The sequence below is a fragment of the Gossypium hirsutum genome, chromosome D09 (genome assembly GCF_007990345.1).
Source record: "Gossypium hirsutum isolate 1008001.06 chromosome D09, Gossypium_hirsutum_v2.1, whole genome shotgun sequence".
NCBI lineage: Eukaryota > Viridiplantae > Streptophyta > Magnoliopsida > Malvales > Malvaceae > Gossypium > Gossypium hirsutum.
The window spans coordinates 44,807,747-44,834,137 of NC_053445.1; the positions used below are offsets into that span (position 1 = coordinate 44,807,747).

The 26,391-nt window shown below is 35.1% G+C and overlaps 1 protein-coding gene and 1 pseudogene across 9 annotated transcripts; one reads left to right on the forward strand and one right to left on the reverse strand.

Annotated features, from left to right (window-relative positions):
• Positions 1 to 4,453: 4,453 nt before the first annotated feature.
• Positions 4,454 to 11,223, forward strand: LOC107891156 (ABC transporter B family member 1-like; annotated as a pseudogene).
• Positions 11,224 to 17,918: 6,695 nt separating this feature from the next.
• LOC107891155 (transcription factor-like protein DPB) lies at positions 17,919 to 23,149 on the reverse strand. Of its 9 annotated transcripts, none has more exons than XR_005918208.1 (12): positions 22,835 to 23,124; positions 22,497 to 22,752; positions 22,005 to 22,081; positions 21,753 to 21,796; positions 20,821 to 20,883; positions 20,561 to 20,707; positions 20,383 to 20,451; positions 20,094 to 20,192; positions 19,827 to 19,897; positions 19,362 to 19,531; positions 18,687 to 18,785; positions 17,919 to 18,202 (listed from the first exon to the last, which is right to left on the reverse strand). XR_005918208.1 is itself a non-coding variant. In XM_016815844.2 (10 exons), the coding sequence occupies exons 2-10, from the start codon at positions 22,748 to 22,750 to the stop codon at positions 19,297 to 19,299; spliced, it is 1,059 nt and encodes a 352-aa protein (XP_016671333.1). In that variant the 5' UTR covers positions 22,751 to 22,752; positions 22,835 to 23,149; the 3' UTR covers positions 19,009 to 19,296. The 9 variants fall into 9 exon arrangements, 2 of the variants coding, with proteins under 2 accessions (XP_016671333.1, XP_016671332.1); XR_005918209.1 differs by having other exon boundaries at positions 17,919 to 18,281; XR_001682130.2 differs by having other exon boundaries at positions 18,687 to 18,817.
• Between the last annotated feature and the right edge of the window lie 3,242 nt (positions 23,150 to 26,391).

Here is a 26,391-nt window from a genome sequence, read left to right on the forward strand (position 1 = left end):
GAAAGCGCCACTAAAATCAACTAAGTAAACAACGCCGTTTTCCGTAACACCATTTCGATTTTGCGGCGTTTATATATAAGCGCCACTAAATAAAAGGTCAAACGCAGTTGTTTAACGCAAACTCCTGTAATCTTTAAAATATATTTGTGGCATTTTGAGCGTAACTCCACTAATAACAATGGAAAACGATGCCGTTTTCGTAACAAAGAAAACATACTTCCGGCGTTTTATATAAAACGCCACTAAATGTAATAAGAAAACGACGCCGTTTTCTTCACAACTTACAGTATTTTACGGCGTTTTTATAATAAACACCGGTATTATTTCATCTATTACGGCGTTTCCTGTTTAGCGCCGTTAATTCTAATGCAAATCCACTAGAAACGGCGTCGTTTTCAATGAATACAATTTAAACCCTAAAACCATCGATCTTTTGAAAGCTTCTAGGATTTAATCCTTTTTCATATATATATTTATTAAATTGATAATTTAAATTTAATTTAATTTGAATTATATTGTAAAATATCCACATTTAAACCCTAAAACTCATGACCTGTGACCCGTTAGCCAAAACACCGTACCTGTAACCCAAAAACTAGAAACAACCATAAACCAAACCCCAAAATCGAATATTATACCATAACTTATCCTTAAACCCAAAACCCCAAACCGGCCCCTAAATTTCCAAACCCCTAACCCCAAACATTAAACCATAAACTCAAAAACCCAAATCCCAAACCCCAACCACAAACCCCTAACCCCAAAAACTAAACCCCAAACTCAAAAACCCAGAATCCCAATCATAATATTATTGTAGTACAAAACAAATATTTTAGATTCTTATAATATAAAATGGTATGAATCTCAGTAATTAAATATAACATATATTAATATATATCTCTTAAGCCATAATTTCAACTATATATACTCATAATTTCAGTTTATTAAATTTATTATTATCTCTATTACAATTATGTACATAAGAACATATATTTAAAATATAAATTAAAAAAATTAATCTAGACCCTAAACCCTAACCCGACCCCTATAACTCTAAACCCCTAAACCCTAAGTCTTAAAGCCTAACGTCTAACCTCTAGACCCCTAACCCCTAAGCATCTCACTTGCATATCATTATCCAGAGAAAAAGATCGATGTTTCAACCCATTCTACTAGGGCATGGAGTACAAAATTATTAAAGTTTGGTGCCCACTCCACATCGTTTTAGGAAGCTATATACGTAGCCATGTCCCATGCATATTATCATAATTATTCATCATTATCCGTACTAACCCGACTAATTAAATAATATATAATAATATTATTCACGATATTAATTTGGCGTTTTATATTACTTTCTTTGATTTATTAATTTAGTCGAACTATATATCAAAATTTATTCTATTTTTTATTCTTTACAACACAACAATTTAAGTTTTATGATATTTTATTTTACTCATAATTTTATATATATATATATTTCTACTAAAATAGTTTAAATAAACTGTGATTAAAAAATAATAATAAATAGTTAGGAGTTAGGACTTCTCTTTAATTAATAAAAACATTTTGTATTAAACATTAATATTATTTGTTATCATTTAAATGTAAATTTGACCAATATATAATAAATACAACGAAATATTCATCTTATAATAAAAAATATATATCAAATCATGAGATAAGTGGAATGGTTTTTTATTACTATTAGCGATGCTTCCTCAAAAACGCCGCTAACGGGGATCATTAGCGGCGCTTTTTACAAAACGCCGCTAAAGGCCCAAAAACAAAGAAAACGGCGTCGTTGGCGTTAGGTTTTTTTGCGGCGCTTTTCAGAAAACGCCGCTAAAGAAAGGAGCATTACCGGCGCTTTTCAAAAAGCGCCGCAACAGGGACAAAAACTCGGAAACGACGTCGTTGGCATTAGGTTTTTTGCGGCGCTTTTTATAAATCGTCGCTAAGTCCCCCGAGCATTAGCGGCGTTTTTATAAAAACGCCGCTAATGGCCCAAAAAATCAGTAAACGGCGTCGTTGGCCTTATGTTTTTTGCGACGCTTTTCGTAAATCGCCGCTATTGCTTATTATTAGCGGTGTTTTCGTAAATGCACCGCTAATGTTCGATTTTTAGCGGCGTTTGTTGTCCAAACGCCACAAAATACGCCGCTAAAAACCTGTTTTGGTGTAGTGATATAAGTAAACATAGATATACATATATACGTGTTTGCATTAAGATATGTTTATGCCCTTGCATGTATATAGAGATTATTGAAGAAATATAAAAGTATGTATACATATATGAAAATAAAATATGTACGTAAATATATAGATGTGCATATAAATTATAAAATATAAAGAATGTATAAGTATATATGTATATGTACATATATATATAAAAACGCATGTGTGTATATATATAAAAAAATTTAAAATGTAAAAAGTATAAATGAATAAATAATAATAATGATAATGGTATAATATGGAAATGATAATAACGTTAAAATAATTAATTAAATAGCTAAAAACATGGACTAAATAAAAATAAAAATGAAACAATCGGGGCGGATTCGCAAATAAATAAAAGGGAAGGACCATATTGAGTACGCAAATAACAAGGAGGGACCAAATGGGTAATAATCCCGTCCCTCCAAAACGCACAACTTCAGGGTGGATCGAATTGAGAGCTAAAATAAATTGTAGGGCGAAATTAAAAAAAAAACTTAAATGCCAAACAATTTAAAAGCGGAAGGGCTAAGAGTGAAATTAGCCCTTCAACTTGAAAACACGCGGATCTTGGCCTGGGGCGGGTCGGATCGGGCTGATTAGCCTTAAACTGCGTCGTTTTGGGCGTTTTAGGGCTAGGTCAAAATGGCGCCGTTTCACACCCCTATAAATTCAAAAAATTTTACAAAAAAGCTTTTTTTCTTCTTCCTTTCAAAAAAAAACTTTCAGAACTCTCTCAAATCACCTTTCTTCTCCGGGCACCGGCCCCAAAATTCGGTTATCGGCCACTGCATCGGCTGCCGGTCACCGGCGACTGCGCCGCCGTACGCAGTGGCCGGAAAAGGGGAAAACTCCAAATCTGGCCCTTTTAACCCCCTAAGCCCGAATCCGAGCTTTAAATACCCAAAATATTGACCCAAAGGTCCCAAAACCCGAGAAACCTTTCAGTTTCCGGCCACCTATCCTCGGAGGTGGCTACCTCGGTTGTCCCGGCGGCATTAGAAGCCGGATACAGGTGAGTCCTTTCCTTTTTATTTTTATTTTCGTTTGTAAAAAAAAATCAACCTTTGATTTTCTGATTGATTCTTTGTTCTATTAGTATTCTCTAGCTGTTGTTGTAATGATTACATTTTTTCACAGGCTTTATAGCCGATACAAAGATTCGTTTTTTCTCTGTGTTCTGTCCTCTATTTTTTGCTTTGTTTTGCAGGGTTAGGCAAGGTCAACGGAGGTGACCTTGCCATTTCGGTGCAAGAGGCCAGAGACCTCGAGACGAGGCACCTCGAGTGGCCCGAAAGGAGGCAACGGCGCAAAGGATAGGGAACCCTAGGGTTCCTTGTGCTTGCTTAGTTTTTGGGCCCCAATGGGCCGTTTAGGGTTTTTTTTAGTTTGGGCCATTTTGGCCTGTTGTACATGGATTGATATATTTTATTTTTTTAGTTTTGTTTCGGGCCCGGGCTAAATTGGGCCTCTACAAACTGTATTATTTGGACTTTAAATTTTATTGTTTATTTATTATTTGGGTTTTTATCAGGCCCGGACAAAATTTGGGTATTACAAGGTTAAAAACAAAAATCAGGATTTGAGAACCAATTCTTTAATCAAGCTTATTTAAAAGGATTAATATGTTAGCATATTTAAGTCTATACGTTCAATATGCAACATTTACGACTACTTTCCAACCAGATTTTAATGAAGTGTATCCATGTCAGGTCAGGGATACCCAAACAATTTAAAGCCCCTTTTTTTATAAAAGAAAAAGACAAGATTAAGCCATGAGATTACTCCTTATTCCTTAATTAATAAGATCTATGATGCCTTGTAATATCATAATAAGCCTTGCTTAGTGGACAAATTAGTATTATTCCACTTAATTATTAATACTCGCATTTAATCTCCCTTTCATTCACTTTGGCAGGATAAGTAGCCAAAAAAATTCATTTTCAAGTTACCCTTTTCCGTACATCATCATTATTTTATGTTAATCATGCACAAAAAGGAGTGTTAGGGTGTATATGCGACAATGTGAAATGGCTGTGTTTAAACGTATGGTTAGAGAAAGGACAGCGGAATCAATGGGGAATTGGTAGGCAATCACACAAGAAGGTGCATAGATTTTAAAGGGGATTGGAAACCAACCTTTTCATACTAATTGTTGGGATTAAAAAAAAAAACAATAAAGTAGTAATAAACATAAAGAGTCTTAAGATTGAGAGATTGTTATTTGGGATTTGTTTCTTTTTTTCTTCTCTTCCGCAAACAGTTTTGAAGCTGTTTTGGTCAAAATCCCATCTCTTAAGTATTCACACGGTATGGTTTTGTCGGGTGGAAAATCCCTGTTTTGCATCTTGTATTCTTGTGTCACTTTCCATGTTTTTTACACTGCAAGCAAACTGAAGCAAAGCACATAAAAGAAAAAGCCCATTTAACCGCTAATAGTTGATCCTAAAAACAACAGCAAAACATTGGAGTAAAAACTGAGAAAGAAACAAACGATTATCAAGAAAAAAGTGGGTGGTTAATTAGTGGGAAACAATGAATTGAAAAGCCAGATAAATAGTGGGAAGATAATACAAGAAGAGGGTCTTTGGGGGGCGGGGTGGGGGTGTTTTTATTAAGTTTTTCATAAAGCTTAGAAATTTGCAAATGTCACAAGATTTGGAAGAGGTAAAGACGATAGAGCAATGGAAATGGTCCGAAATGCAAGGCCTTGAACTTGTGTCTGCTTCACCTTCTGACCCTTTTAAAACCAATCCTTCCACCCCAACTCTTAACTCCTACACACTTAACAGACAAAACTCAACAGCAAAGTCCAGCTGAAGCTCAGGGAAGTGCAGGGGGGTGAGAAGAGAAATGGAAACTTCAGCGGCTTCTTCTTCATCTGAGACGAAAAAAGAAGGGAGTAATAATGGTAGTGGGGAGAAGCCAGGGGATGTTCCTTCAGTTGGTTTTGGTGAACTGTTTAGATTTGCTGATGGTTTGGATTATGTGTTGATGGGAATTGGGTCACTTGGAGCTCTCGTACACGGTTGTTCTTTGCCTATATTCCTTCGTTTCTTTGCCGATCTTGTCAATTCTTTTGGTTCTAATGCTAATAACATGGACAAGATGATGCAAGAAGTTTTAAAGGTTAATACTTTTTTTTTAAAAACGAAATTTCCATTTTTCTTTTGTTAAGCTAAAGGATTTTCACTAAAAGAAGTATTCAACTTTTTCTTTTTCCTGATTTGTAGTATGCATTTTACTTCCTTGTGGTGGGTGCTGCAATTTGGGCATCTTCGTGGGCAGGTTAGTTAAACCATAGACAAGACACACTTTCTTCTTCTTCTTGTTTTAGTTCAATTTTCTGGGTAGTCTTGTTGAGGTAATAATGGTTGAGAGAAGAGTTTGAAAATTATGTGCAGAAATATCGTGTTGGATGTGGACTGGAGAGAGGCAAACCACAAAGATGAGGATCAAGTACTTAGAAGCAGCTCTGGACCAGGATATTAAATACTTTGACACTGAGGTTAGAACTTCTGATATTGTGTTTGCCATCAACACTGATGCAGTGATGGTCCAGGATGCCATTAGTGAGAAGGTAATAAACTGAAATATAGTCTTCAATATACTTCCTTTTCTTCCCTTTTGGTTTCAAATTAAACTTTTTTTTTTCTTTTTTTCTTTTTGGTTTGTTTTGTGCAGTTGGGCAATTTCATTCACTACATGGCAACCTTTGTGTCTGGTTTTGCGGTGGGTTTTACAGCAGTATGGCAATTGGCTTTGGTCACACTCGCAGCGGTTCCTCTCATTGCTGTGATTGGAGCAATCCATACCACCACATTGGCCAAGCTCTCTGCAAAAAACCAAGAAGCTTTATCACAAGGAGGGAATATTGTGGAACAGGTAAAAAGGGTGTGAAATTTTGAGTTTCAATCTATGGGACAAAGATATAGAAACCATTTTATTTCCAGATTTTCCTGTGTTTTCTCATCTGGGTACTTGTTAAAGATGAGCTAAATTGCAGACAGTGGTCCAAATTCGAGTTGTGTTGGCTTTTGTTGGTGAATCAAGAGCATTACAAGCCTACTCCTCAGCATTAAAGGTTGCGCAAAAGATTGGTTACAAAACTGGATTCGCAAAGGGAATGGGATTAGGGGCAACTTACTTTGTTGTCTTTTGTTGTTATGCTCTTCTTCTTTGGTACGGAGGTTATCTGGTTAGGCATCATTACACCAATGGAGGACTTGCCATTGCCACCATGTTTGCTGTTATGATTGGTGGATTGTGAGTACTCTGTTTTCTCTATTTCATTGCTGTAGTTAAGTATTTTGTTTGCTAAAAAATATCTCTTCAAATTATCAGGGGTTTGGGGCAATCTGCACCAAGCATGTCTGCTTTTGTGAAGGCCAAAGTTGCAGCAGCGAAAATCTTCCGTATAATTGATAACAAACCCGGGATCGATAGGAATAGTGAGTCAGGTTTGGATTTGGAGTCTGTTACTGGTCTAGTTGAACTGAAAAATGTGGATTTTGCATATCCATCAAGGCCAGATGTAAGGATCCTTAACAATTTCTCCCTAACTGTTCCTGCGGGCAAAACCATAGCTTTGGTAGGAAGCAGTGGTTCGGGTAAAAGTACCGTTGTCTCCCTTATTGAGAGATTCTACGATCCCTCCTTAGGTAATCTATAATGTTAAAATTTCAACCTCTATAACCAACAACATTCAATATTATCTCAGTTGAAGTAAATGTTACTATTAATGTTTTTATGCCTACTGAAGTTATTTCTGCTGTTAGAGTTCATTTATTCTATGCTGGTATGTATTTTATGGAGATTTGTTTGTAGGGTGTGAAATCTCAATTATTAATGTACTTGTGCAGGAGAAGTGCTGTTAGATGGGCACGATATAAAGACATTAAAGCTCAGATGGTTGAGGCAACAAATAGGACTTGTGAGCCAAGAGCCTTCTCTCTTTGCCACCACCATTAAAGAAAATATTCTTTTGGGTAGGCCCGATGCTAACCAAATCGAGATCCAAGAAGCTGCCAGAGTGGCCAATGCACATTCATTCATAGTAAAGATTCCTGATGGCTTTGACACTCAGGTTAGCTAATCTCAGATAGTTCATTTTTAAGTCAGTTTTAATAATTGCATACTTCACCACTAGTATCTACCATCTGCAACACTTGTCATAACATTAAAAGGTTAGCAATTTCTGACCTAATAACCTTCTTAAACACATAAAACTATAAGATTATAAGGTGAAATTAATGTTATGACTATTGTTGCCATAAATGCTGAACCATAATTGTATAATTATATACCAGTTGGGGTGTTGACTTTATGGCAGTTGGAGAAGGTGAGGGAATGAGTAAAGTAGGCACTAAGGAAGGTGAAATATAATCATGGATCTTGACTATAGGGGTTCTTATTTCGTTTGATTTTTAATGCCTTATAGTTGTTTCACTTGGTTAACAAAGAGAACCTAACAAGTTTTTAGTATATACAATATTATAAAGTCAAATAAGGGAAGTCTTTGAATATGCATGCATTTATCAGAAGGTAACATGGTTCAGTCAGCAATGCATGTGCAAATAAGACCAAATTACATAGAAGGGAGATGACCAATCAGAGAGAAAAGAAAATGGGATATAGGACAATAAAATATACAAGAAAGGCTTCATAAATAAATAATTTATGAACCTTTTATGATTGGTTTAAAATTACAAATTATTGCAAAAAGAAATGGAACTTTTTAGAGAAAAAATAGAAGACATGGAATTAAATGAGGAGATTTTTTCCCTCCAATCATTTTAATTAACATAAAATAATTGTGACTCTATGATTTGTTTAAGTTTATGCGCATGCCACTGTTAGCATGTTGCAAAGAAATCTAATTCGGGCTGTGGACTGAAAAAAATTTCAATGCTTTCATTTCTTTTAATATTCTAACTTGTGATAAAAAGAAAAATAAATTAAAAACATAGGAAAAAATCTACATGAAAGCATAAACCAATTGGTGTTAATAATTTGGAAATGGCAGGTTGGGGAGAGAGGACTTCAACTCTCAGGTGGGCAGAAGCAGAGAATTGCTATAGCCAGGGCAATGTTGAAAAACCCGGCAATCCTACTCTTGGATGAAGCAACTAGTGCTCTAGATTCTGAGTCAGAAAAGTTGGTTCAAGAGGCTCTTGATCGTTTCATGATTGGGAGGACAACTCTTGTAATTGCCCATCGCCTTTCCACTATTCGCAAGGCTGATCTTGTAGCTGTGCTCCAGCGGGGAAGTGTTTCTGAAATTGGAACACATGATGAACTCATTGCCAAAGGAGAAAATGGTGCCTATGCCAAGCTCATCCGAATGCAAGAAATGGCACACGAAACTGCCCTTAACAATGCTCAAAAAAGTAGTGCAAGGTATCTTCCACAATTCTGCATGTGTTTGTATATCTGGAAAAGCTGTTTACATTTTTAAACCTAAACAGCTACATTTTAATTTGAGATCTGTTATAATGGTTCATCTGCAGGCCTTCTAGTGCCAGGAACTCAGTAAGCTCTCCAATTATAGCCCGGAATTCATCATATGGCAGATCACCATATTCGCGAAGGCTTTCTGACTTCTCTACTTTTGATTTTAGTCTTTCCCTTGAGGCCTCACACCCTAATTACCGAATGGAAAAGCTTGCCTTCAAGGTGCAAGCTAGTTCCTTTTGGCGCCTTGCCAAAGTGAATTCTCCTGAATGGGTTTATGCTGTAGTTGGTTCTATAGGCTCTGTTGTCTGCGGATCCCTCAGTGCTTTCTTTGCATATGTGCTAAGTGCTGTTCTCAGTGTCTACTACAACCCGGACCAGGCTTACATGAGAAGAGAAATTGGGAAATACTGCTATTTGTTAATTGGGCTTTCGTCCGCTGCTCTTCTCTTTAACACACTGCAGCATTCCTTTTGGGATATCGTGGGAGAAAACCTCACAAAACGTGTGGAGAGAAGATGCTGACAGCTGTGCTGAAAAACGAAATGGCATGGTTTGATCAAGAGGAAAATGAGAGTGCTAGGATTTCTGCAAGGCTGGCTCTTGATGCCAACAATGTCAGATCAGCTATAGGAGATCGCATTTCAGTGATTGTGCAGAACACGGCTCTCATGTTAGTTGCCTGCACTGCCGGCTTTGTTTTGCAGTGGCGCCTTGCCCTTGTCCTAATTGCAGTCTTCCCTGTGGTTGTAGCAGCAACTGTTTTGCAGGTTTGTTTCTAAAATTAATCCCTTTCACATGCATGCTGTCATCGAAGTATGCTTGCTGACAGTTGATCAATGACCAATTAAAATTAATCTGATAATACCTTGAAAAAAAAGGGTTATAAGTTATGTCAAAACCATTGTTGGCATATGATAGTTTTATGGTTGTTTGAATTGTATGCTAAAACTAATTTCTATCTGCTTCTTGGGCTAAATATGATCCACAACTACACAATTTCAGATGATATCAAGTTATTAATTATATTTGTTGGATTTTCAACAGAAAATGTTTATGAAAGGTTTCTCAGGAGATTTAGAAGCTGCTCATGCCAAGGCTACGCAACTAGCTGGGGAGGCTATTGCCAATGTAAGAACTGTTGCTGCCTTCAATTCAGAGAACAAAATTGTTGGCCTATTCTCTTCAAGCCTTCAAACTCCACTGAGGCGCTGCTTTTGGAAGGGTCAAATTGCGGGAAGTGGATTTGGTGTGGCTCAGTTTTCACTATATGCTTCTTATGCCCTTGGTCTTTGGTATGCTTCCTGGCTTGTGAAGCATGGGATCTCTGATTTTTCAAAGACAATCCAAGTCTTTATGGTTCTCATGGTTTCCGCCAATGGTGCAGCTGAAACATTGACCCTGGCTCCTGACTTCATCAAGGGAGGTCGAGCCATGCGGTCGGTCTTTGATCTTCTCGACCGTAAAACTGAGATAGAGCCTGATGACCCTGATGCCACACAAGTTCCAGACTGCCTTCAGGGAGAAGTTGAACTAAAGCATATTGACTTTTCTTATCCCTCGCGTCCTGATGTCCCAATCTTCCGTGACCTTAATCTTCGTGCCCGAGCTGGAAAAACTCTTGCGCTTGTCGGTCCGAGTGGATGTGGTAAGAGCTCAGTCATTGCACTTATTCAGAGATTCTATGAGCCCTCATCTGGCCGTGTTATGATTGATGGAAAGGACATCCGGAAGTACAACCTCAAATCCTTGAGAAAACACATAGCAATTGTTCCACAAGAGCCATGCCTCTTTGCTTCCACCATTTATGAAAACATTGCCTATGGACATGAGTCTGCTACTGAGGCTGAAATCATTGAGGCAGCTACCCTAGCCAATGCCCACAAGTTCATATCTTCACTGCCCGAAGGTTACAAAACGTTTGTCGGGGAGAGAGGAGTTCAACTTTCCGGAGGCCAAAAACAAAGAATTGCCATTGCAAGGGCTCTTGTGAGGAAGGCAGAGCTTATGCTGCTTGATGAGGCAACAAGTGCCCTTGATGCCGAGTCTGAGAGATCGGTCCAAGAGGCTCTAGACCGTGCCTGCTCTGGGAAAACTACAATAGTGGTTGCTCATAGGTTGTCGACAATTCGGAAAGCTCATGTCATTGCAGTGATAGATGATGGGAAAGTTGCAGAGCAAGGATCCCATTCATATTTACTTAAAAATTATCCTGATGGGTGTTATGCCCGCATGATACAATTACGAAGGTTTACACATAGCCAAGTTGTTGGAATGACATCCGGCTCAAGTTCTTCAGCTAAACCAAAAGATGACAATGAGAGAGAAGCCTAGTGAACTTCTAGAATTATAGTAGAAAAGGAGTATATCCCATATACCCCTTTAACATTTTTTTTGGCTGTTTATTCTGGATTTAATGTTTTAATATAATATAATATAATATATGTGCATTATCTTTCTTTTTCTTTTTTGTGATTTTAACCTTACATGTTGAATCTACATGAATATTTCCAAGGAAATGATAATGAAAGTTATATTTACTTGATCCAATTGTAATTGTTGGAATTGGTGTTGCTTCTTTAAGATGATGGAATTCATGGCAATTAGGGAATTCATCCTATCCTGGTTTTTAACTGTGTTATGTAAAAATTATTATTTGAACATATTATGGGGAATATTACTGAGAGAACCAAATGTGGAACAAAAATAATGGAGTATGAAGCTCACATGGTGGTTTATACATGTGCAATGAATCCGTTTTTAAGGAAGAGATAGCAACTTAAAGAGAAGCAAAAGTGAAAAGGAAGAAATTGACAAAGACCCAAAAGGGGGAATGGATATGATGGGATTATGAAAGCCATGCTTCAGCCTAGGTAAGTGGACAAGCGTGAGAGGGTAAAAAAGAAAGGGAAAATGACACAGAGATGATGGTGTCTTCATCTCTCATGTGATACTATGAGAGCATTGTGGAGCCCTCAACCTAATCTCTTTTGTTTGCTAAAGAAAACATACAAGGATGTTAGTGGCCAATGGTCACAGATCCACCGAGGGGGCCTTTTGCTGTGGAATGTGGCTTTTTAACGAAGGATTGAGGTTTTCAAGTGCTGAGCCTGCCTGAGTGCTTTGTCTAACTTTTGGGAAATTTGGGGGTATATTGGAAGATGACACACTGCAAAGCAAGGTACTGAACTGCAACTCTTGTTGCTTTGTCTACTTTGGAAATGGTAATGACTAAAAACAAGAAAAAGAGACACGGTTTATCTCAAACATATTCATATGTTTAAAATACTACTCAACTACTCTATGGTAGGTTAGGATGATTACAAACAGGAGACGCCAAATGAGTCAGTTAGTCAGGTCAGGCCTCAACCATGGAGTCAACAGAGACCATAAATCAGACTGATTATATGCCCTTCAACATCACTAATTACTTCATATGAAAACAAATTTTTGCTAAGGTTAGGCCTAATAGAAGAGGCGGGGCTTTGATGTCTAGTCTTATTTGGAGGCAATCCCATGATTTAAAAGTGCTATACTACCTACACTTGAGGGCGACAGAATTCAGATAATGCTCCACTAGGAAGGAAAGAGGGCTTGAAGCTTCCACGTTTCATTTCCATCCAACAAATGTACTTAAAGACAAGATGTGGCAGCCCAACATGTGAAAAATATTAACTATCCAGTATCCACCATCATATACCGGCAGCATGAGGGTATGGAGGCAACTCAAGCCAACGGACTTTTATGCACCAACCAAAACCTTCAAGATTGTAGACAAACCAACAGACAGGCTCTAATGTGCATGTTGTTCTCGTTATCTTTCAAAGAAATGGAGCTTGTTAATTGTTCAATTTCTAAATTTAACCGCTTGAAACATTAAATATATAAAATGTTCTATTAGCTACAAATTAAAAAGTAAACTTTTAGTTAAATAAAGAGTTAAGCGATCAATTATATCTCTTAAATACGAAGAGTTATATCACTTGATTTTTAACCAAAAAAAAGTATAAGTATTCAAGTAATATTTATTTAATAGTTATGTCTATTTAAGAGATGTGTCTATATTACCTATTAAATGTATATACATTTATGAAGAGACTTATGAGTTCCTATAAATAGGAGCGAAATTTTCTTTGGTTGACATGTCAAAAAATTCAGAAAAATTTCTTCCAATGACACTAGTGTTCGTTTGAATGAATTTATATGCTTTAGGTTCAAATCCGAAGAAAAAAATTGTCCGAGTATTTCATCAATGGTACCAAATCATCTTATCTCCATTATCATCTACTTGGACTGTTAGGAATCGACCCGATTAAGCAACAAGAAAAAAAAATAGCAGAATAAATTGAGAAATTGAACACATAAATTTAACGTGAAAAAACCCCTCCAAAGAGGATAAAAAACCATGGGCAAATATAATTTTACTATAATGGCAAAAGAACGAAGAGTATAAAAGACGGAGATAAAATTAAACCCCAAAAAACTGAAAACAAAGAACCCTCAAAACGTAAACACAAAATTCTCTAAATGTGTTATGAGTTTTAATCTCTAATGGGTGTATTTTCTAATGTTGTAAAAGAGCCTATTTATAAGCTAAATTCATAGGTCAAATAATAATAAAATAATCTAGACTAATCAGAGTTTGATTGAAACAAATAAACAGAGTTTAACTGAAAGATTATTTCTCAAATTTGACTGAAATAGGAGTTATACTCAACAAATCTCCACCTTGACTCATATTTCCACCATGCCATCTTTGCCAAAGCCTGCCACGGGCCTATCTTGAACTATGCAGGGAATTAATTGAGTCGAATCTGTGCTTAAAAACTGGAAGACTTCTAGCCTTCGACTTGTACACTGCCAAATTCAAACTAACCCGAGTCTGATTTTCACGAACACAATGCCCTAACTTTTCAAAACCTACATCCAAAAGAAAACCTTTCTTCAACGAAACGGTCATACCTTTTTCCCTCCTATGACCAAGTTGCCTCCACTCCAAACGAGTTCACTTCGACTCCGTAACGGATGAGGGACGTCTTATTTCACCGGTCACTGTAGAACCTTTCAGAATATAAAGACTTCAGATTATTTTACCTTTTAACAAAATGAGAGCTCCACGAGATACTTTAATGTCGCTCGACTTGATGTTAATTCTGCATCCTTTCAAGTCTAAAATACTCAAGGAGATAAAATTCTTTCGTAAATCAAGTACATACCTGACATTTAAGAGTGTCCTAATTGTCCCATCGTGTATCTTAATTTTAACAGTAACAATACCAATTACCTTACTAGATGAATCGTTTCACATGCACGCAACTCCACATTCAACCGAACTGTATGTGAAGAACCATTCTTTATTACGTCACATGTGGAAAGAACATCTCGAATCTAGGATCCACTTGGGCGTGAGCTTGGAGTTATCGCTCATTGACATTAACAAGAATAATCACAGCTTTCATCGGCCAAATTAGCACCAGCTACATCTTCCTCGTTACTCTCAGTAACTCTTTTATTTCGTAGTTTATAACAATTTGCTTTAACGTGACCTAGCTTTTTACAATAGCAACACATTTTGTCTCGTTCCTTTGATGCTACCAAAACGGAAGCTTACCTATCTGTCTTGCTATCCAAACCAAACTCATTATCAAGTTTGTCTCTACTCAACAAATGACCCTTCACATATTCGAACGAGAATTTGTCTCTGCCATAAATCAGGGTCTCCCTGAAAGACTTGTATAAATGGGGCAAAGACCACAATAATAGTATAGCATGATCTTTATCATCAATATGAATCTCAACGTTCTTTAAATCATTTAAAAGAGTAATGAATTGACTGAGGTGATCTCTAAGAAGCTCACCTTCGTTCATGCGAAACGTACATAGACGTTGTTTCAACACTAAACGGTTAGCCAGAGAATTAGTCGCATAAAGAGTTTCTCACTTTTTCCACAAGGCGGATAAGGTCTTTTCCGTCAATACCTCCTGCAATACCGTATTCGTGAGGCACAACTAGATTGTAGACAAAGTCTTTTCATCAAGCTCTTCCCATTCTGTTTTATTTAGATTCTCAGGCTTTTTCCTGGTAACAACTTTTTTCAAGCCAGTTTGAACTAGAATTGCCATCATCCGAACTTGCCACAGATTAAAATTTGTCTCACCATCAAACTTCTCAATTTCAAACCTTGCTGCAACTATCTCTAAATGGACTAATCTATAAAATTGAATTAGCTCTGATACCATTTGTTGGGATCGACCCGATTAAGCAACAAGAAAAAAAATAGCGAAATAAATTGAGAAATTAAACACAAATTTAACGTAAAAAAACCCCTCCAAAGAGGATAAAAATCACGGAAAAAGATAATTTTACTATAATGGCAAAAGAGCGAAAAATACAAAAGATGAAGATAAAACTAAACCCCGAAAAACCCGAAAACAAAGAACCCTCAAAACGCAAACACAAAATTCTCTAAATGCGTTATGAGTTCTAATCTCTAATGGGCGTATTTTCTAAGGTTGTAAAATAGCCTATTTATAGGCTAAATTTATAGATTAAATAATAATAAAATAATCTAGACTAATCAGAGTTTGATTAAAACAAATAAACAAAGTTTAACTGAAAGATTATTTCTCAAATTTGACTGAAATAGGAGTCATACTCAACATGGACAAATACAACAAACCTATCACTGCCATAGACCGTTATGAATCCAAAAATTCTTCGAGCATAATGGTGGAAGCCCCACACCAAAATCTTCAATTTAACTGCAAATCAACCGTTTATCACCCACTTGATTAGCAGACCAATTGCCATCCAATTTTTTCCAGGGTGCTTTGTGAAGACGGCAGTATTTGGATCCAAGCTCTTATTAAAGGATATTGTTGTTGGCTTTGATCTTTACACTAAAGCCCAACATCTAAGAATCCTACTTGATGGGGTCAAATTTTAAGAGATGTTCAAGCCATTTATACCAATTCTTAAGTTGTTTATCATACAGTCAGAGAGAATCCAGCAGATTATCTAGAACTTAAAGATGTGACATGCTCATATTCACATTCAATCACAGGGGAAAGAACCCTAAACATCAAAATCCTGCAGATCAAGAATGCAAGGAACAACAACAAAGGTTAATTGAACCTTCCAATTCTCAATGGGCATGTAAGGCCTTTTATGTCAACGAGAGAGTAGAACAAGCAAGAGGGAAGCTCATATTGGTAATAAACTACCAGTTGCTTAATCAATTTCTTCAAGATGACAAGTTCCCTTCACCCAATAGAAACTTAAGGCCAAAGTTTTTTTTCCAAAGTTGACCTTAAAGTTGGGTTTTGGCAATTGAGAATAGATCCAGTAGAAAGACCCAATATAGGGTTTTGTATACCTAACCAGCACTTTCAGTGAACAGTGATGTATTTTGGCTTGAAGACAATCGCATCATTGTTTCAAAAGGCCATGATCAAGGCTTATTATGGACAGTGCACTAGTATATCTAGATGATATTCTCATATATAGCGAACTCATGTTGAAAATATAATTCAAAATTGATTTTGCTTTTTAATTTATTAACTAAATTTAGTTAGTCATGTCCTTGTTTTTTAGCATTGTTTCTCTTTAAATTTTTAAGCCTACTATATATTTAAAAAAATGGCTAGTTGAAGTGGGAACTTGATTTTAAAAATATTAGTTAAGATTTTCATGTTCATTTAATTTGTATGCATGCCTACATAAGAGAAGATTTTTGTTTTGAATATCATACAACAGGGAATTATTTCATTCTTTTCTTGAGAATTATTTTTTACTTCCTTTGTTAATTGTTAGTTCTGATTACTGCAGCTAACTTGTAACATCATATATCCGACCTAGTCGTCAGATTTGAAATGCGAGATGCCACATTTGTTGTCGAAGCAATTACGATTTTATTTAAATATCTAATCGATGATTCATTCAAACAAATAGATTTCCAAAACTTAATTAAAATACCTTATTTATTCAATTATAGGTTTAAATGAGTTTATGAAAGCTCTTATGAAACACTGAAGTTAATTGAAGGATTAAAACATAAAGTTTTTCAAAATGTAGGGGTAATGTTGCGATATTGAGGGATTCATGTCACAACACTAAGGATAGAAGCATAATGTCGCAACTTCAACCGAGGTGAGTCGTGACCTTGAAGACAAAAAGCTAATGTCACAACTTCAACAGGGGTATGTCATCACCTTGAGGACAGGGGAATTCGAAGTCGCAACCTTAATAGGAGAGAATCACAACTGTGGAAACAGAAGCTTGATGTCGCGACACTGATAGAGGAGTGTCACAACCTTGAAAGCAAATTCCCTTATATTTTACATCATTCATCTCCAATTTGTCAAGTACAAGTATCAAATGATCTACGTAACCAAATAACTCAACAACAATGCAACTTAGGCATTAGTTCAAATGCCATTATACCATCCTTGTCAGGCACATAACACATTAATTTACTTGTCAAGCAAGAAACAGATCAATAACAAGTATAACATGGCCTATTGGCAAGTAAACGTTAATCTACTAGATATTCATACATATTTGTCATCCAACACGTTTGGTCATCTTCAAAGTGTAACCCTTTGCCATCATTTCTAACTTAAAATTTAAAAATTGTATAAACTTATTGAGTCGAGAGGATTAAATTTGAATGATGCCGATCACTTTATGACTTTAAAATTTATGGTAATTGCACACGAAAATAAACAAACCGTACACTGAATAATAGTGCTCAATGATGCTAAAATGATTTGAATCAATAATTCAAATAGAAATAAGTTATCAAACACAATCAATATGGGACCTAATTATCATTTAGTATCAAGTTTTCATTTCATTTCTCATGTACATAATCTCATACCACATTTCATTTGGCATGTCATATTTGAACATATAATTACATTAATCATCATAAAACACTACATATGTGTCATAATATATCATCAAGTACATTTCTTTTCTCATCTCTAACTCGAATCCATTGCTTTGTTTTATATCCATATTGACCCTCAGGGCTCATTTTAATCAGTTTGCATGATCTTTCACATGGTATCTTTTGTCATTTTAACATTTATAAACAAAATACACAATTTTCTATTAGCATTTAATATCGAATGTCATTTAGCAAGACATATGTTTATGATTCCTATTAATTGAACACGGACTCAAGGCGGATACACAGACACCAATATATCTAACACCTGATACCTCATCGGAACATCCGAAATATAATTTGCGTTCTACGCCTCATCGATATAAACCAAAGTAATGTTATATGAATCCTGTGCTTCAGAAATAAAACTTAGACAATGATACGAGTCATGTGAAGAATCTAAAGCAGTTTCTAGTTTTATTATTGTAACTAAAAGGCAATGCCTACTCAGTGGCCAAGAGGAGCTGTAATTTTGGCATAGCATAGCTGTTACAATAATCAAAACCTCTAAATTCTTGGCTATAACAGCAGCGTTTCGGCTTTGTTGCTTCCCAACACCTATTTCTTTGATGCGTAGGCTGAAATAAATAAGCCAATTATTAGAGATACCGCTTCTCCACCATGTTACTACTCACCCACCTTTGCTTCTGACTTGGGCTGCTTTATATTTTAGAGTTAGAAATCATTGGGAAGTTTTTAAAACACAAAACCAAACCGAAAATAAAAAATAAGAACTAAATTCTATTAGTTTTTAATTATTTTTAAAATTATAGTTCGTTCACTATTTTGAATATAAAATATTTAATTTTATATTATAAGAATTAAAAAGTACTCATTAATTAAATAAAAAAATAAAATTCACTTCGACTTGGTTAATTGCAATTTCTTTTTAGCATTTTTCATCTTCATTTTACCATTTATATTTAAGATTTATAACTTCCTCACCCAATAATGTCATCTCCAAGATTCAAACTTATATCTCCCCTTGAAAATGCAACACTCGGTGGTTAACTGCAACTTTTTAATTAGTTAATTGAAAACCGAACTAAACCGAGTACTTACCAAACGAAGGATATGCCACTCCATTCCCTCATTGCAAGGCAAAATAATCCAACGTCAATCTTGGTCAACTACCAAGCTTAAAGTGAGTGAACCCACGTCCTCAACAAAGAAGGGAAATTGCATGTCATTAACTAGTAACAAGGCTTAAATCCAACTTCAGTTCGAATCCCAAAATTCAAAATAATTACATTTAACAAATTTTAAATTGAAATACTACTACTCATTTAAGAAACATTTACTATTACTAGAATTCATGGACCAAATTGGCAAGTTCTGAATTTAGCATTTCAAGTTCACAACAAAATAATAGGGAAAAAAGAGATTTTAAAAAACTAGTTCATTCTATATAATTCTTTATGCAGCAATACAAATAAAGCTAATTTCTACTACAGTGGGAGAAATAGAATAAAACAAATACATGAGCAAATTACGTTGATGTAAAAGCTGACGACTTGCCAGGAAATAGAAAGATACCCTCCAAAAGCCTCAGGCTTAATGTGGGGTAACATATTATGAGGTGAGGCTCATCTTACAGGGTACGCTTCTGGCAATTTACTTTACACAATGTACAAATAGACTGTCTCTCGGCAATTGACATGAAACTCAACTATTAATGTTCATGCTTAACTCGAGCTTTCAATATTCCCGGAAGAGGCGGGGATGTAGGAGGCCTACCTGGTGTGCTTGTCCTTGGGGGAGCAAGGATCTGTTGCTTGTACATTGCAGACATGCTAGAACCTTCACCGTCTGCAGAAAAATTGTGTGCCATTTCATCGGTCTGTGGTCTCTCGCAGAATTTCATGGCCTTCAAAACATAATTGTCATCGTGGAGCTCAAAGGGAGTGCTGTAAAACAGAAAACCAATAATATGAAAATGAAACAAAAACAAGGTAAGTGAAGAATCAAAAGATAATTTTAGCATTTGGTCACTCGTCACTTGCTTGTCAAGTGACGGCTGCCATCGACTGCAGAATTTACCCCTATACCTAGACTAGCCTCTACTTTCTCTCTTTTAGGCATTCCATGGTTTATCATCAAAACATGAGTCAAACACTTATCCTATTCTAGAAGAAATCACTCAAAATACCCACAAATCCTGCTGAATGTGGCTAAGTTATGATTATAGCGTAAAAACTTTACCTATTAAAGTCAAAATGCACCAGCTGCATATCTTCCGATATTTCTACCTCAACAGTTGCATGAGGGCGTGTCTACAATTTCAAAATGACAAGAGAGTAGAAATTAAGAAACCTCAGGATTTATGCAAAATTCCAAATAACTATAAAAACATACTTTGCATCTATTGAGCACATCATGCTCCATCAATCGCCTATTAGCCACACCCCACTGTTACAAATATTATTTTTCATTCCTTAAGAAAATGAGAGGTTTGCGAAGATGATAAACCTGCACCAGGATGAAAGGTAAAGCCACTCCCCCACCGGAAGCATTGCCTGAGCTGTATAGTTGCTCATTTCGTTGTATCAAATTCTGAAGACCTACAAACTGAGAAGCAAAACAACTACATGACCAAATGCCAGCAAACAAAGGGGCCAAGTGAAACTTGGTGTCCTCAAACAGCTCTCTGTCTAAATGCAACAACTTGATGAATAGGAAAAATAAGAAAACTCTCAACCAAATTGCTTGCAGAAAGCAATTCTTCAAACATGTTAAAATTGAAATGTGTTTTTCTTACCTGTTCCTCCAATTCATGCAAATAGGCAGCCTTTTTATCAATCCTATTTCTCAGCCCAAGCCGTTCAGTCTGTTTTTACATTTGAAGAGCTTGTTAAACTCAATATTAGATCCATAATAGTCATGGCAGAGCAAGCCTACTTGACATAAAAAGACAAAATTGGGAGCTGTATTGTCACCTTTAAATCTTCAATATCACTCAGACTAGTACGAGGAAGTCCCTTCCACTGTATTTCTTTTTTATCCTTAGATATAATATCCATTGCCATTAGAACATTCAGAGCATCATAAACCCTTCGGCGGATGTTTTTCTCGTCATACTGTTGCTGATAGTTTAAAAGAAAAAGGGGGATCAACATCGTTAATTTCACTCTTAGGATAAAAAATGAAACTTACACATCAAATAATATAATATTGACATAAATAAAGTATTGCAAACCTGATCTGGTGATGCTACACTATTGCCAGGATCAGCAAATTCAGCTACAAGTTCATCTGCCACCTGGAGTAACTTTCACTCTCAGATAAAGACATGGGCTTATAAAATAAACCATCAATAGGTAAACGATAGAGCAACCAATGACTGTTGCCAAGCAAGGAGAGAAGCAAAGAAACTCCCAGCTCCCTTAAGCAAACAAAGTAGTAATTCTCCAAACCTTTGAAATGCTAGAAAAGGAAGGTAAAACTTCATACACAAGCAAGCGAGTGCTGGCTAGCATGAGAAGGATTACTCGAATTTATCAATCACATCACTATATGAAATCAATTTCAAAAGAAAATCAGTATCATACCGCTTGAAAGTTTGAAAGGACACAAGAACTACGTATCCACAGTGGAACTTGGTTGATGCTTAGAATAACAAAACCACTTAATCATGAAATATACTTGCCACTGTAGATTAGTAAGCAATCAGAGTAGAAAAATGGGATGATGAAATGGAAATCACCATGATATCAATTTTTCAGGTCTACTCTGCAATGATATATCAATATTTACATTACATTATAGAGGGTAATTTTGGAGCAATTATAGCAAATATTCTATATCTTAATATGATAGTCTTGCAATTAAAAGTTAAGGCATGCAAACACTGACCCACAAGAAGAAACAGTCAAACACACAACTAATTTGGATCAAGGTTACCCAACAATCCATATATCTAGTCCCTTAAAGCAGTAAAATATATATATCTTTTCAGCTTTTGCATGCATCATATAACACAGAAAGAATGAATTCAGGGAAAATTCAGATCATTTAGCCAAAATAGATAGATCATATACACACAGCAACAAGCACTAAGCAATGACCATTAATAAATTTAACAGAAACAAGAAACATAAATGAAAGAATAACTTTCTGAAACCACCTGACCTCATTGTATGTGGTTCTTCCCTTGCTTTCCACCTTTTCACAAACTGGATAAAAGCAAAGACAATTCAAACAAGAAATCAGTTAGTAAAGCCACAACTGCTAACTCATCTGCAATATCCATGGTAGTAGAACAAGCACATGTAGTAAATTTTTCATATGAAAAATATCTGACAGAGCTTTTAATGCAATCTGTTATAAACTATAAATCACAAACTTTTGACGGCAAGGAAAATGGAAAAGAGGAAACAAAACCTTTCATGCTAAATTGGCGGAGCCCTCTGCCACTCTTATCACCTGCAACTGCACGTTGACCTCTCTTCTTCTTTTTACTACTTCAAATGAAATTGGCAATCGGTTAAATTCATATAATACCCTAGCATTACGATAACATAGTACAACCAGGCAACAACTGCATTATTTTGCTAGTAATCAAAGGAAAAGCGCCATAGACAAACTAAATGCCAGCATCTACCTAATAGGCTAATAATCAAAACATTCACCAATTCAAACTATCTTTGCTATTTAGCCCACAAAAAATGTTGAATTGTAGCATAATGCCATAATGTTTACCAAATTCAAGCATGAACAGTTACAAATTTATATCATGAAAGCACAATTCAAGAGATTTCTTCAATGTATGTAAACCCTCACCCTCTTCCTTCGAAAACCCACAAGTGAATCAAGCATTAAACAGGATTATCACAAATTCAAGCTAAAACGGTATTCTAAAAAAAAAATACTCACCCAACGGCACCTTGAGATCCAGCATCATCTCCGTGAATATCGAGATGGTTCAATCTTAAGAAAGTATTCTCACTAGCTGGTGTAGCCATAGCTTGCTCGCTCCGGCTCGAGGGAGAGCCAACACTACCACTAGTCGAAACGGATTGACCGGAAACGGTCGTGCCCCACGACCTAGAAGCTCCTCCCAAAGTTGGGTTTTTCTCCCCATTTTCATGGTGGTTATGGTTTTGAATATGGTTACTACCACTTACCATACCTAAAAAACCAAACCCAGAAATTAAAAGTAAGAATTTAGTGAAAATTTGGGGGTATTGAGAGAAACCCAGAAGATAACTGACCTTAATGAAAAATGGGTGCTTGACATCAAGAAATGTTAATGAGGATAATCAATAATAGTAGCTTCCAACCCAAAATAATATATTATTTCTATCTGTTTGTTTCTATGACTTCAAATAAAAAAAATTAAAAAAGAAAATCACTTTGGAAGTGAGGAAAGAGGAGGTTTTTATTATGGAAAATTGGAGCCAGAGGGGATTTCAAGGCTTGGAGAGGTTTGAAGGAAGGTTGTGGAAAAGAGGGAAATTTTATTTTTATAAGGGTTTAGTTTTTGTTGTTAGGCTTTTGAGAAGTGTAATATTGGGTATGGGGGAATAAAGGTGGAATTTTCAATGGACAGGTCCACATACCCATATTTTGAGTTTAGGGATTACATGTTAGGTTTTTTTTTTTTTAACGAATGTTAGTTTACTTCTACCAACTAAAACAGTTGTACTACGTCTACCGAAATCAAAGTAGTTATTAATAATTTCACCTAATTTAATACTTTTATATAATAATATTTAAATCATTTTTTGATTTTTTAGAAATAGTTTTATCTAATTTAGTATCTTCTAAATTACTTTTTTTAAAGAATATACAAATGACACCTTTACACATTCTCTTAATTGTTGCAGTAACAACAAATTAAAACTCCGCATTACAATTTCTTTGTTATTAATATAAAATACTTTTTTATCTTATTAATCTTTAGGGGCAGATCTTCATGGGCCCCTCCAAGTCAACTTTGGAAAATTAGGAAAGCCTTTTAAATTTTATAAAATTTTTAATTAGTTTCTCAATTTTGTAAACTCTCGTTATATTTCTTAAATTTTTTTAAAAATTTTAGGTCTTTAAATTTTTTTTATAAATTCTTATTAAGTCCCTCAAATTTTTTAGAACTTTTATTAGATCCCTCAAAAATATTGGAAATTTTTATTAAACCCTCTAAAAATTTTGAAAATTTTAGTTCAACCTTTAAATTTTTTTAAAATATTTTACTTATACCCCTAACAACAAAATCGGCCACTATCAATCTTAATGGTAAAGTTTAAAATTCTCACTAATAGTAGATTAAATATTTTTATTTATACATAAGTTATATTAAATTGTACGTTAAATTACATTGTTGTATGGCATTCTTTATTTGCACTATCTATACCAATTAAAAACTCTTCTTCCTCTTCTCTTTTACCAAATCGACTTAGATCTAAGGTATGTTCTTTTACTTGTCGATGTGTATCAACTATTGCTTAGAGCTTACTAGCCGAACTCTAAAAAAAACTTAACAGTTCAATGACTTCAATAGAAACTTTCAAATAGCTTAGTAATTATTTTATAATTTTATAAAATTAAATGATCAAAACATAAACTTACTAATAGTTTAGTAACATTAGGTGTAATTTACCTTAAATTTAAATTAACTCAAATTGTGTTAATATTTTAGAATTATGTAGAAGAATAATATATTGGCATGTATCAGAAATGAAATAATAAAAGATTTTGACTACGTTTTTAATCTTGGGATTTCTAAACAACCTTTACCCGTATGAGTAGGGCGAATTTTGGGATGGAAAGTGTGGAGTTATTAAGGTAGATGAATGTTGTATGGAATTAGAAGATTGTTAAGATCATAGCCTGCCCATTACTAGAAATCGATTGAATTTTATTTCATTTTAATCAACAACTTTGTTGGCAATGTGGTTGCATTTAAGGGGTTTTTTTTATAAATAAAAAAAAAAGAATTTAAGAATTTAAATAATGCTTGTTTATTATTGGAGAGAAATGTTTCAGTAAATTGAAATATCAAAAGATATATATATATATATATATATATAACAAAACTACTAGTCAATTTCTAAATCATCATAAAAGTACCAAACTCTTGAATTTTCAATTTAGATTATAAAATAGTATTTTTCAATTGTAAAAGTTAGATTGTTTTATCTATTTAATCGCTCATTTTTTATCGTTTATAGAGATTAATCCTTATGAGAGTGTAATATACTTTATTTTTTATATTTTTAAATTTAATATTAACATTATAATAAAATGTTTGTTTTGTAACTTGTGTTTATGGTTCAAATTGTCTCTTAAAACAATATCATTTTCATTGTTTGAAACTTAATTTCTCTCTTTAAAAGTTAGTATTATACCAACTTTGGTACAGTAAAACACAGCTTTTAACTAATACAAAAGGATCTAAATTTTATTCTTCACCAAAAGTTGACCTAACCTTCCATGGAAAAGGAAAAAAAGATGACCTAACCAAAGCTGTTTGTGCATGTGCCCAGAGTGACTAAAGGGATCCTAAGCCTAACCCTCTTCTTTGATTATTGAAAGGTGTTGAAAACAGACCAACCCGAGAGGCACAAAAACATGATGATTTTTATTACATTAATGAGTCATATTACTTGTTTGGATGTGCCATCTTTGATTCAAAACAATATCATTTTCAGTATATGAAAATAACAATACGCGCGCAAGTGTTGGGAAATTGCTATATTGTTAGAGCTTTAGAGCTGAAGGACCTAAAGAAAACTAGTTTTGATTGAGGCAAAGTTGGAGTTTATAGGAAACTTCGACTTCACGAAAAGTGAAGGTGCTGAAAAAAGGGTTTGGAATTATTGAAACAGAAAATACTTTAGACTGTGGGTGAGCATGATTGAAACATTAAAGTGGGGGCACCCAAATTTTCATTCACCATTTTTACAAGAAACCAATACAAGACAAAACAGAACTTACTGAAGCTTATCCTTTTTCTTTTTCTACATGAATGTTAGAAGTGACTCGGTGGGTCAGTCTTTTCTTCGGTTACCTTTATTCCCACTATTTTTTTTTCTTAATCTAAATTTTTTACTTATCTTTATGTATCATAGTAAACAATATGAATGCTTCATTGACTCTCAAGTCATATCGGAAAAAAAAACGTTTGACCCGCATCCAACGTTTCGTAGCAAGATGTCGGTAAGAACGCAAAAGTAACGAATACAATCCACCAAGTCCAACATCACAAACAGATGTCTTCAATTTGATACTGATGATCTTATTCTTCTCAAAGGAACTATCGAAGCTTCATATATCGTTAAAACCTTCGAATAAAATGTAGACAAAAATGAATAATCTCAAATTCAAGAAAATCGAGCCACATGAACTCAAGAAAAACAGTTTTCATCAACTAAAAGAGTAATTATTATTATTTTGAAAAAGACCCCATGTCGAAAAATGATGGAGAACTGGCTAGAGGGGAAGAGGCGTAGGCACTAATGTTCGCACCAAACGATGGGCCAAAGGGAGGGGAAAGAGGGTCGTGAGGTGTTAGAGAAGAGGGAAGCAAGGAAGCAACGGGAGACGTAGAGGAGTGAATAAAGGCAACTAATACATGCACGGGTAAAATTTATTAAATTTCATTCATTGAAGTTGTCAATTTTTAATTTTGAAAAATCAGTAGACTTGTGACGACTTTTTGGATGGGATCCAAGCATTTCTGGATTGAGATATCTTTCATAGCATTCGAAGATTTGCATCTTAGCTTCAAAATGTACTTTGAATCACTTGATTTCAAGTTCGAGAGCTCAAG